Here is a 12,069-nt window from a genome sequence, read left to right as displayed (position 1 = left end):
CTCTCTTACTCCTCAACTGGCAAATGGTCAACGTCCTAAGACTTACCCTCAAACCCTAATGATAATTGTAGCTTGCTAGGTAAGGTGAGGTGAGGTCGCAGAAAACTAAGTAAGAATTACATTTCTACGCATGCTCAAGTCTCTCAATCTGCTTGTCATATGTTTCCCTTTATTTGCAATCTTTATTTGGGCCTGTCCACAACTGTTCTGTCTTGGAATCTAAGGAATAAAACATTCAAATTATGTAATGTCCAAATCGTACGATGAGAGTGATGGCCCATCCGATCTAATGCCACCTTTGAAAATCACCAATATTATATAATATGTGCAAGTATTAGATGTTCTAGTTATACTTATATGTAGTCGAATGATGGAGTCGGGATTTTAGGTTAGAAAGGGCCTCTCACAAAGGTAATAATAATTTAAAAAAAAAATACTGCAACACCACCAACAATGCCAGTTTTGAAACAACGCTGCAATACAGTCATGAATCTCTCTCTCACGCTCGCAAATCTATTATCTCATTCATCGTCTGGTCATCATCTTAACTACTACTTTACTGCCCATTTTGATGTTTGCTTGTTCGGTGACGTTGGTGTTGATTTTTCAATTCCACTCCATTTTATTAGTACGTTCTGATCAATTGGGAGCCATGCTAAGTGGCAAAGAAAACAACCTAACAAAAAATGTAATGAGAACATGAAAATCGCACATGGATGGAAGCAGAATTCAAATTTGTCAACAACCACTAGCACCTTGTGAAAAAGATTAAACTCTAAGGGTGCGTTTGTTGCACCAGACTATCTTAAACTGGATTAGCTTCAGGGACTAAGCTGGACTGGGTTAGACTAGACTAAGCTGGACTAACTTAGTGAAGCATTTGGTGCAGTGTCGGACTAAGAAGCTGGACTAACAATAAATTATTATTATTATTATATTTTAATTTATTTTCTATTAAAAATATCAAAATGAATATATGGAAAAGTAAAAGGGCATAGCCCTCTTCTTCTTCACGAATTGCAGGTGCTTTTGCAATTTGGAGAATTATCAAACTTTCAACAACTCAAATTGATAGGCAAATAGAACCAAATTTGCAGTTTAGAAGATGAACGAGCCTTGTATAAGATTTCTTGAACATTGGTTTCATCATCACCCTCACCCTCACCCATATACCTGTAGAAATTAATGAGTTAATAACAAAACAGATCAGAATTTACATAGAACAACTTTATATTTCAATTCATAAAAGGAAAAATAGCAGATAAATTGAAAACAAATGGGTAGTAATCAAAACCCACAAATCAATCAAAAACAAAAATCTATCAAAACCCAATAATAATTTCATGAATCTTCAAAACAAAACTGAAGAAAACTAAGAAGAGAAAATGGCAGAGGAAGTTGTGATTTACAAGGACGCAGCGGTGGTCCTGGGATGGTCCCGACGAGGTTGTCAAGTAGGATGAGGAGTCGAGTGGGACAACGCGAGAGAAAAAAGAAAAAAGGGTCTTAGCAATCCGATGGTAATTGGGGGGTCTCACTAAGACTATCTAGGCCTTGTAGTCAAGGCGAGTGAGGTTTAATCTCACTAAAGCTAGTCCATTCCTTTAACAAACATGAGACTACACTAACACCTAGTTCAATCTAGTCTAATCCCACTTAATGAGAGCAAACAAATGTCTCCTAAAAGAAACAATTTTCTCGCCAACTTCCTCTTTCTCCCCTCAAGTTGGGGGGCCTAATCCCCTAAAAAATCTTTGGAAATCAAAACAATAGCTCTAATTTTTTTCTCTATAAAACAAATGTCAAGGTAAGCCCGGAACCATTCTAGCCCCTTCATGGCTCCGCCCCTATCTAACACCCAACATAAATTTCTTTGATTTCTAATTTTCTAACATTTAGGACCCATTAATTCATATTTGGCCCCTAACACCAAACAGGAATTTCTTTGCTTGTCACATTGATACGAAGTCCATATCAAGTTTTTCGCAATTAAATCTGAGCTGGATTTTGCTTCATTTTCACTTGCAAAGAAAATATTTTTCATAATATATTTTGGAAAGGATTACATTGTATGCATCTTTTCGTCAATTACTTTCCTTTATAGCAAAGTAAAAATAAGTATACATAATTGGAATATTGGTGATCAGGCAAATCTGGCAATTCAGTCAACTTCCTCTATGTTTTCTTTAAAATAAAAGTCTCTATTACTAGAAGTACATCCCCAAAGACAAAGCTATGTTATACAACTAACCGAAGCCTACACGTGACTCTCACTGTATATGTCTTTGTGTCTACAACATTCATCGTATATGTAGGAACACGAGTTACATTTCGATTCTAGAACAAATTCTCCCACCAAAACTTGTAACTTGTTTATTTTCATGTGTTTGGGTATTTGAAAAGACTGTAAAATTTATTTTATTTTTCCTCTTTTGGGCATTCCACCCTCCACTCACTCCGATATCATCACAATATAAGCAAAATTCAAGAAAACAAGGAGGGAAATTATTCCAAAAACAATCAAAACTATGTACGGTGGAAAACCAACAAATAAAATCATCTTGTATAACAAATAGAGCTTTTGCTACGCACACACTTGAGTTCTCGGAGGCAGAGCAAACAGAGTATCAAGGTCAGGCGGCTGGAAATACCCATTCTTCGGCGGCTCCCGCTTCGTTTCCCCAACCGCCTTCTTCCTCGGAGGCGGCGGACACATATTCGCCTCCGGTATCCGGCACTCTCGCCGCTTCGGTGTCGCACAATCCTCCTCCATTCCCAATCCAGCTTCCCCTCACACCTTCGATCACTTTACTGATATATAACAGCACATGGAGCTCGCGCGCGGCCTGCAAAATTTCAAATTTGAAAATAATTATTCGAAAATGGAAATGACAGCTAAGCATAAGCGGGAGGGATGACGTGTCCGATTGTTACTGGGACTTTGCACCTACGTGGGTTTCCACGTGGCCCGAATCCAGCGCATTTTGTATATTTTTCTATTTTTAATGTCGGTGTTAACTTTGAGTCGGTTGGTTTGCGCGGGAAAATTAATCCGTTTTGAGTGTGTTTTAGTTGGGCTGAAATTTAACTTGAATGTTTGTGGTCCAAGTGGAATTTTAAGGGTAGGCCGTGGCCTATACGGCTAATGGGCCATGTCCAGCTTAAAACGTGTAGTTTTTATTGCTTTCTCAGTCCCTGGGCCCAATATTCATAAAACAGATTTAATAGAGGATGGGCTTGGAGATTTAGAGTTGAATCATCAATTACCTTTATCTTGACAATATAAGGCCCAATAGAAAGATACAAATCGCTATGATTCCGAACACAGTGGGTTATCCTCGCCTAGCGTCATTTAGGAGGCTGGTCACCGCTGCAACTAATCCTTTGGTGTTTGGAAAATTAAGAAATGACACCTAGACAGGTGAGAAATGACTCATCACTCCTCTGAAGCAGTGAGAGTGCACGACATCTGCCTAGGCGCCTGCACACCCTACCCACCGCCCTACTAATGCCTAGTGGCTTTTAAAACCTTGGTGGGTTTGAATACTATTTGATGCCTCACACACCCTGCCTCCTGTGGTGAAATTTTAAGTCTAACACATGGACAATTTTAACGTCGTAATATGAACACATGTGACAAAATGGCTTTTATCACGTATTTTGCTAACTTGCCTACATACAATGAAAGAAGTTGAGGTTCCACACCCCACAATCAGTTGGCAACCGGGAGAGTGACCTAGCACTTCTTATAAACTTTTGCAAGTTTTCTTAATTATTGATGAAAAACATTCTTCACATCTTCATATGAATGAGGGGAAAACTAACACAGTCCGTAATCCAATTCACAAGAAATTTTAATTTTAGTGTGACAAAACCTGCCCTATTGTTTTACCAATAGTAATTTTTCAGTGCGACCTTTACATTTGTACGTCGTGCTCCCATTCCATTGGTATTACAATTACACGTATCCTTATTAATGACTATACTCTAGGTTCATGACATATTTATGGGAGTATGAATTCCATATTGGAGAAATAAGAGATCCTGCACTTACTTGTAAGGAGTTGGACTACCCTCATTTGCCAATTGGTTTTACGTAGAATAATTCCTTCAAGATGTCAGAACAAGTTGTTCCACATGAGTGAAGCCCAACAGTCACATAACCTCTAAGTCACTTAACTTGTGTTGTCCGTGTATTAGGTTTGAAAATTCATCTCAATTGGGGAACTTGTTGAGATTATGATTCTCACATTGGGGAGAGAACTTTGCATGTATGTTTATGAGGAGATGTACTCCTCACCATATTAGCCCCCCTTTTTATGGTAGAAATTCTAACTTCCTTCAATATTAACCATGTTGTCCAGGTATGTTAAAAAGTTATGTGAAGATCATGTGGCGATCTGATATAAAAACTCACAAAATATTTTATATGTCATAGACAGTATATAGTGTTTAATGAATAAAATACATATTTTATAACATGAGTGGATTAGTAACAGTATGTAACTCTAGCCATTTAAACAATCATACAAAAAATTACTCCAAATTCACTATCTTGTCAACAACATAGTTCTTCTCAGAATAGTGGAATGAAAAATGCTACCTTGAGCGTGTGGGCGATTTTTTAATGTAAGTCGATCTAATGTGTCAAGCTAAGTACTTCTAGCCGTTAAGGTCTCAAAATGTATCAATCACTCCGCTCTGGCGTGGGCATTTGTCCTTAGCACGGTCTCGCTGTGGGTTAAGACACAGTGGTGGCAGTTTCCCACCTGTAGCCACCGCATCTAGAAGACTAGGTTTTGAGTATTTTGACTGCTAGTACTAGAGGAAGATGCCCCTGCAAAGGACCATAGATTAGGACATTTGCCCTTCTTTTCTAGGACCCCCTTCCTTCTCTTCTTTGTTTTAACCCCAAAAGATTGCTTACAGCTAGCGTCACTTCTCGGATCAATCCCCTCCTCCTCCTCCTGCCACACCACAGACGTCGACAGCTCGACCCGCCCGTACCCTTTCACTCGTGAAGCTCGACACCAGTGGGACACTACCAATCACACGTGTCCCCACATGGCCCCGCATCGAAAGGGGTTGACTTTGGCGAACACGTCCAAGTTTTTTTCCAAACCAAAGATAAGTTGGTTTGTTTTGGTTCTTAACCTGCGCGGCTGCGCCCACTCCACCTCCCTCATCCGCTAACCGACGCCTCTCTCTCTCTCTCCCATTGTCTGACGGTCAACCCTAGTTTTGTGTTTTTACGCGGGTAGGGTAGCGGGAGAGGGGGATAGCACGCACCCTCTGTTTATGTTTCTAGGATTAACAAAAGTCAAAGCCACAAACCCCCAAAACCTGCCCTCACTTTGAAGCAACCACTCGGCTCACCTTGTGTTTCAAGATAAACTTTCAGAATATAAATAAGCTATGGTGATGGTGGTTGAATAATACCACCCTAGATTTTTTTTTTTCAATTTTTCTGTTGTCCATTTTCTAAACCACTTTACGTGCTAAAAATTAAATTATTGAGCAGTACTGAAACATCGTTGTGTGATAAACAACTAATGTACATAAGATTTAATTATTAACTAATATATACTACTCTATAAAGCATAGACTTATCGTCCATCAATATTGTAACATGTAAACTTATACTACTCTTGGTGGAGTGCCAACATACGTGGTTGTACATATATGCATAGCTTTGTTTCTTTCAAACTATGTCATTGATCACGTGTATTTTGTTTGAATTGTTGTCAAGATTAACAAAATACTATTCTCTTCTAATAGTCTCCTAATTGATGAATTTGGGTGGACAATTAGTTGCAATAATTAATTTTGTTTTCTTTCTTGTGAGAAAGATCGAGGCATGCATGCATGTGTGTGGACCATTATGCTGTTGGACATTGGCACTGACTGTTTGCACCGCCAGCCCATCAACAGAAAAAACAAATCTCTCTAAAATCTAAAATAATGAAAGCGTAGAGATTTGCAAACTGCAAAATGCTGATCTCTTGGATTTAATGTGGGTCGGTATTCTGGCAATATTCAATAAACATGCATGCTTAGTCCTGTATGAGTATATATAAACCTTAATTTACGGGAGGCTTTAATTATGTTTTGTCTCCTTTTTGCATGCTAGTCATCTCACTTGATCGAGACTTGGGAGAGTTGGAAAAGAAAAAGTTGGGGGAAGAATTAAAGTAGGGTTTCATACTTTTATCAGTCTAATTAGAGATTAGATTATCTCTTGCAATCAAAGACACTCATTTAATAGATATTTGTGACGTGTTTAAAAAGGTAATCATTCTTCTAATAAACTTGCACGTACTGATTGCTGCAATCTTAGTCTTGCTCGGTGTAACTTCGATGTTAACAAAGCGACTTGCTGGAATGCACCCACCAGTTTTCCAATGGTGGAAAGTTCTCTCTGCTCCCGCCCAGGCCTGCGTAGCCATAGTATAAAGCCCAAAGTTCTGCTGCGGTCACCGGGCTTACGCCTCCACAGGTTGACATTCAATCCAACCAAGTAGTAAGCAATCCGTCAAAAGCAACCAAAATATTCCTTGGTGAACAACGGCATCCTTATTATCAACTAAACTAGGTGAAATAGCGTGATGAATTGATGACATGAGATTAGGCAGTTTTTGTTAATTAAAAAGTCATCACAGCTCATAACTACTTTTATAAAGTAACTATCCAGCTAGCCAATTATATGCTTCCTTAAAGAATTTAGAAAGAAGTGATAATGAAGTTCAAGTCTTTAATCTGTTTTTTTAAAGAAAGAGGAGAACGTAATCTCTTTGAAATAATGAAAAGGTATATTTTTATTGATTCTTTAGTGGTTGACTCTTGCTTTGGGTTGAAAATTGGGTCATGGTTCAGGTAGCATTGGTCCACATTTGATGCCTCTATAATTCAAAATTTTCTCCTATCAAAACACACATTATAACAAGACAAAGGACACACTAAATGAAAACAGAGAATGCTGCAAAACAACAAAAGAAAGTAAATGATTTTCACCCGACTATCATGCAATTTCTCAGATATGGATCTAGCTAAATTAGTTAGAGCAGATGTACTTTTTTATGTGCAGCTAGAGTTTGAATCGCATATCTGCAATTTAGATTATCATTGTGCACACCTTTATTTAATTATGTTCATTAATTCTCTTTCTGTTTATCCAATTTAATGGTAAAAAAAATTAAACAAATGCGTACAACCAAAAAAACCAGTCTCAATTTACCTCACAAACTTTTTCCTCGTAAATTAAGTTCATGAAGCCAGTGTGTTGCACACCGGAATTGTTTTTAAATTTCATGCAGTCGTGAAAATTAGTGTTCTTAAATTTGATCTGTGTAGGCAAGGCATTGAAATTACCCTAGCATATATATATATATATATATATATGCACAAGGAAAATGACCCCATATTTTTTAAAGTGCCCGTAGCTAGGGTTGTGCAGTTTACCAAATATGTTTACTGTTTGACGGGAATAGAATTCTTCGTTAAGTCAAAGTAGAATGCATACAAAACCAAAACCCTCTTACTTTAAAAGTCAAGAGGCAAACACGTATACGTGACAACTTCCCCTCTTCATCTGCTCCACCTTTTCCCTTCTTTTATTTCCTCACCAGATAATACACTATCTCTATAATTCTCATCTTATCAACTCATTTCCTCTCAGCTTCTCCTTCTTTTTCTGTTAACAATGGAGGAATCAATGGCTGCTACGTGGTCGGACTGGTCGGAGGAAGAGCTGGTGAGGGAGCTTCTGGACAATGATTCACCACTGTTTGTGCTACCGGAGGAGGCTGTGCAGTCCCGAGCGGCTAGTGTTTTCGGTAAAGAGGCTATCAACCGATTCATCCCTAACGTCTATTCGGGTCCAACGATCCAAGATATCGAGACTGCTTTGTCTGTCACAACTGGAACAGTCCAACCCCAAGAACTTTCAAACGCCAGGTTTGTATATCATGTTTCAATAATTTTAAGTTCACCATTTCTATAGAATTGTTAATTAATTGGGTTTTTTTATTTTTTTTATGTAGTTTGTTATAAATGCATTTTCTTATTTTGCAGGCTGTCATTGCTAGAAAGGGGTCTGAGTAAGGTTGAGCATAAGTACACTCTGAAGATCAAAAGCTGTGGAAATGGAATAATGGCTGATGATGGTTATAAATGGAGGAAGTATGGCCAGAAATCTATTAAGAATAGCCCTAATCCTAGGTAACTATTTACTATATATATCTCCTTCTTCTTCCCCTTTATCTGGAGTTAAGTGTTTTTAAAAGCTTTAGGGTTTTGATATTATTGCAGCCCTATAAGTGTTTGTAGCTCAAGCGGTTATGAGCACTCAGTTCTACACCTAAGGTTATCGATTCTCCACCTTCTTATATCGCATGTATATGAAAGAAATCTCATTGTTCATAAGCTCTTGCAAAGAATAATGCAAGGCAAAATATAAGTGTGAATAACGCTACCCTTCATAAAGGATAAGACGTCCAAATCTATATATTATTAATTAACTTAAAACAAATGATAATTGTTGAACAGAGTCAAATAATTTGTTTATTAGGCACCTAAACAATTCAACTTTGCATTGATAATTCTATAAGCATCCTAAACCACTTCATTATCTTATGCGTCTAAGAGTCGAAATTAATCGGCGTGACTTGGACGACTTTAATACTAATTACGTAGATTAGTTCACGAAATGCTCTCTAGTTAGTACTGCAGCATGAAGCCAACCACGCTATTCAACACCTTAAGCAAGTAGATTATCCTTAAATATGCCTACCAACGCCTGTACCTTATAGACTAAATGAGGTCTAACCCTAGTACTAGGCTATTAGACAAAGGTTGATATATTGCTACAATCACATAAGTTCATTAAACTTTCAACTGCAAGTGGCCGGCGGATTATTCTGGTGGATAAGACCTTCCTCTTCAACTCACTGAATTACAAGTTCAAACCATTCATACTCCCTTTATTGTAGTCTGAAGTAATAATATCGCTTGTTTGAAAAAAAATACTTTCAAACAATTTATTTTCTTTTATCTTTTAATTTACATTTGTCACCCAGCTTTTTTTCTGGATTGTATACAGGAGCTACTACCGGTGCACAAATCCAAGATGCAGTGCAAAAAAGCAAGTAGAGAGGTCCAGTGAGGACCCAGACACACTCATCATCACCTATGAAGGGCTCCATTTACACTTTGCATACCCATTTTTCAACCTCAACAACCAGGCCCAAAACTCCACTCCACCAATGAAGAAGACCAAGAAGAAAACCTTGGATCCCCAACCCGAAGACCAAGAACGAGAAGCACAAGAGAGCCCGCGAAGCCTTACTCCCGATCCAGTTCCAGATCTGCCGCCCGGCCCGTTTCCGGACCGGTATCAAGAGTTTGTGAAAGAAGAGAGAAGCTCACAAGGGTTGCTTCAAGATATGGTGCCATTCATGATTAGGAACCCTAAACCAACGAGTGCTTCTTCAAACTCTTCATGTTCCTCTTATCGTTCATCTCCAACGTCTCCTTCTTCTCTATCATGGGCCACTTCCTATTTTGACGTTGGCATAAATCATAGTTTTGGATGAATCTATAGATATCTCAGTGGGTTAAACCCTAATGATTAATCTAGTTTGTTATTATATATATATATATATATATATATATATATATGTGAACTATAAAATGTTGAACAATAACGATATGTATGTTAAAAATGCGAAGTAGATTTTATTTGTCAATATAAGGAGGCAATAAAATGTTTGAAGCCACACGGTAGTAGATAAGTTATTTTGCTATCCTATGTCAATATTTTGAATGAAAAGTTTACTTAGTAATATTCTCACAAATTGTTTTATAGTGAACAATCTCAAATATTATTCTTAAACTGAGGATATACAAAGCTAAGATTATGACACTTGTCTTAAGATAATTGTATGAGAATTCTTAGTCTATTAGAGAAATGGTGGTGCTATCGACAAACCCAATTTTATCTTCTTTACACCCCAATCAATTTTTGGGCGTCGGATTGAATGTATTGAAGATAATCAAAGAACATAAATTAACAAGGAGTGTGCTAATAGCACCACCCTTAAAGAAATTGTTAGTCATTGTTTTTTTTTCTTTTTTGAACTGAAAAGTAAACTTCATTAAATCAAAAGAAGGTTACATGCCAACACAGAGGAAGACAAAATAACCCAAATACAATGGGAGAACTAGATACATAAAAGGCCAGCCCAATTAAATAAGCAAAAAGGAAAACCCAAATCCTTAATGTCACATCCTGGCCCGGGGCTGATCACTTCTTGGGCCATCTCTACCACCGTAGCACGATATTGTCCGCTTTGGGCCCCGGGCCACGCCCTCACGATTTTGTTTCTGGGAACTTCACGAGCAACTTCCCAGTGGGTCACTATCCTGGGAGTGCTCTGGCCTCTTTTTCACTTCACTTCAGAGTTCCTACAGAACCCGAAACCAGCGAGCTCCTAAAAGGCCTCGTGCTAGGAAGGGATGGGAATATACATTTAAGGATCACTCCCCTGGGCGATGTGGGATGTTACAATCCACCCCCTTTAGGGGCCCGACGTCCTCGTTGGCACACTTCCGGCCAGGGATTGGCTCTAATACCATTTGTCACATTTCGGCCAGGGTTGGATCACTTCTCGGGCCATCTCCACCACCGTAGCACGATATTGTCCACTTTGGGCCCCAACCACGCCATCACGGTTTTGTTTCTGGGAACTTCACGAGTAACTTCCCAGTGAGTCACCCATCATGGGAGTGCTCTGGCCTCCTTCTCGCTTAACTTCGGAGTTCCTACGGAACCTGAAACCAGTGAGCTCCCAAAAGGCCTCGTGCTAGGTAGGGATGTGAATATACATTTAAGGATCACTCCCTTGGGCGATGTGGGATGTTACACTTAATGTCCAACTGCAGAAAGCAGCATTTGCTGCAGTCACCACCACAAAGTCATGCTAGTATCTGATGAAGCTTCAACACTAAAGAAAACGACCAAGTGGTGAAACCGACCAATCACCGCACAAAAGTACCAAACCCACAACCAAAAGCACACCACATCTAGATTTCTTCACCAAAGATGCTGGACCAAAAGATAGTCACCGGATTCAAAACTCATTCACTAGTCCATGCAAATATATACAAACAAAGTAACACATGAATAGAAGGTGAAGCTAAGGGTGTGAAATCCAGAATTTCACTATAGAATTGAGTAGGATTAGAGTAACTATAAAAGGGGTTGAAGGGGTTGCAGAGAAGGGGCAAAACATCATAAATAGAAAAGGGGGCAGAGAAATTGAGAGTTAGAGAACGTCATTGTGAAGGAATGATTCAGAGATTTGAAGTTAAATTCCTTGTTCCTTGATTATCTTGATTTTCGAATTTAATTTCCTCAAGTTGAATTGAAACTGCCATGATATATTTGGAGTTCTTAGTTTTATTTAGGGTTTTCTATTATTCAATGAACCAGTCTGAACATGAATTAGAGTTGGGTAATTCAGATTGGGTGTGTAGATCAAATTTATTGATCAAGGGTTTGGTTTAAAAGGCCAATTTCTTGTTAATTTTGAGTCGTGTTAGTTTTGGATGTTGTATACATGACTTTTGGACTACCTGGAAGTATTTTGGGATTTGTTATATGAATTGGAAGTGGGTTGTTACGTAAGTTGCAGAAAATTGATTTATTTGCAAAGAAAACTCAAGTTTCTAGTAGTCTTCTTTGGCTCTTAATTTCTAGGTCTTTATGTGCTCCTTTGGAGAAAAACTTTTAGTGTGTTAAAAGTACATATGTTTATGATTGTAACCCAATTGTTTTCACTCAGTTTAGTTGAGTTTTGGTTGATCAAAATCTTATTTAAACTTGGGTCGCGAGCTACAAAATAGCAGCAGAAAACTGGGTTTCTAGTTTTAAGACTCCATTTTTCTTTTTGGCATAACTTCCAATTTAGAGCTCCATTTTCTACAAAACTTATATGCTTTTAAAGTACAGAACACAAGCTTCAAAACCCATATAATATTACACGATTTGGTTTAGTTTTGATTGTTCCAAAG

At 38.2% G+C, this 12,069-nt stretch overlaps 2 protein-coding genes across 3 annotated transcripts; one reads left to right on the top strand and one right to left on the bottom strand.

Moving 5' to 3' along the window:
• Positions 1-2,394: 2,394 nt before the first annotated feature.
• Positions 2,395-2,788, bottom strand: LOC114824567 (cyclin-dependent protein kinase inhibitor SMR4-like). The gene has a single exon (XM_029101734.2). The coding sequence runs from the start codon at positions 2,771-2,773 to the stop codon at positions 2,585-2,587; it is 189 nt and encodes a 62-aa protein (XP_028957567.2). The 5' UTR covers positions 2,774-2,788; the 3' UTR covers positions 2,395-2,584.
• Positions 2,789-7,557: 4,769 nt separating this feature from the next.
• LOC103433503 (probable WRKY transcription factor 49) lies at positions 7,558-9,841 on the top strand. Of its 2 annotated transcripts, XM_017331802.3 has the most exons (4): positions 7,558-7,953; positions 8,071-8,217; positions 8,308-8,361; positions 9,098-9,841. In XM_017331802.3, the coding sequence occupies exons 1-4, from the start codon at positions 7,700-7,702 to the stop codon at positions 9,588-9,590; spliced, it is 948 nt and encodes a 315-aa protein (XP_017187291.1). In that variant the 5' UTR covers positions 7,558-7,699; the 3' UTR covers positions 9,591-9,841. The 2 variants fall into 2 exon arrangements, with proteins under 2 accessions (XP_017187291.1, XP_008369986.1); XM_008371764.4 differs by lacking the exon at positions 8,308-8,361.
• Positions 9,842-12,069: the final 2,228 nt, after the last annotated feature.

Source organism: Malus domestica, chromosome 04, assembly GCF_042453785.1.
Source record: "Malus domestica chromosome 04, GDT2T_hap1".
In the NCBI taxonomy this organism is placed as follows: domain Eukaryota; kingdom Viridiplantae; phylum Streptophyta; class Magnoliopsida; order Rosales; family Rosaceae; genus Malus; species Malus domestica.
This window is presented reverse-complemented; position numbering and strand designations above follow the sequence as displayed.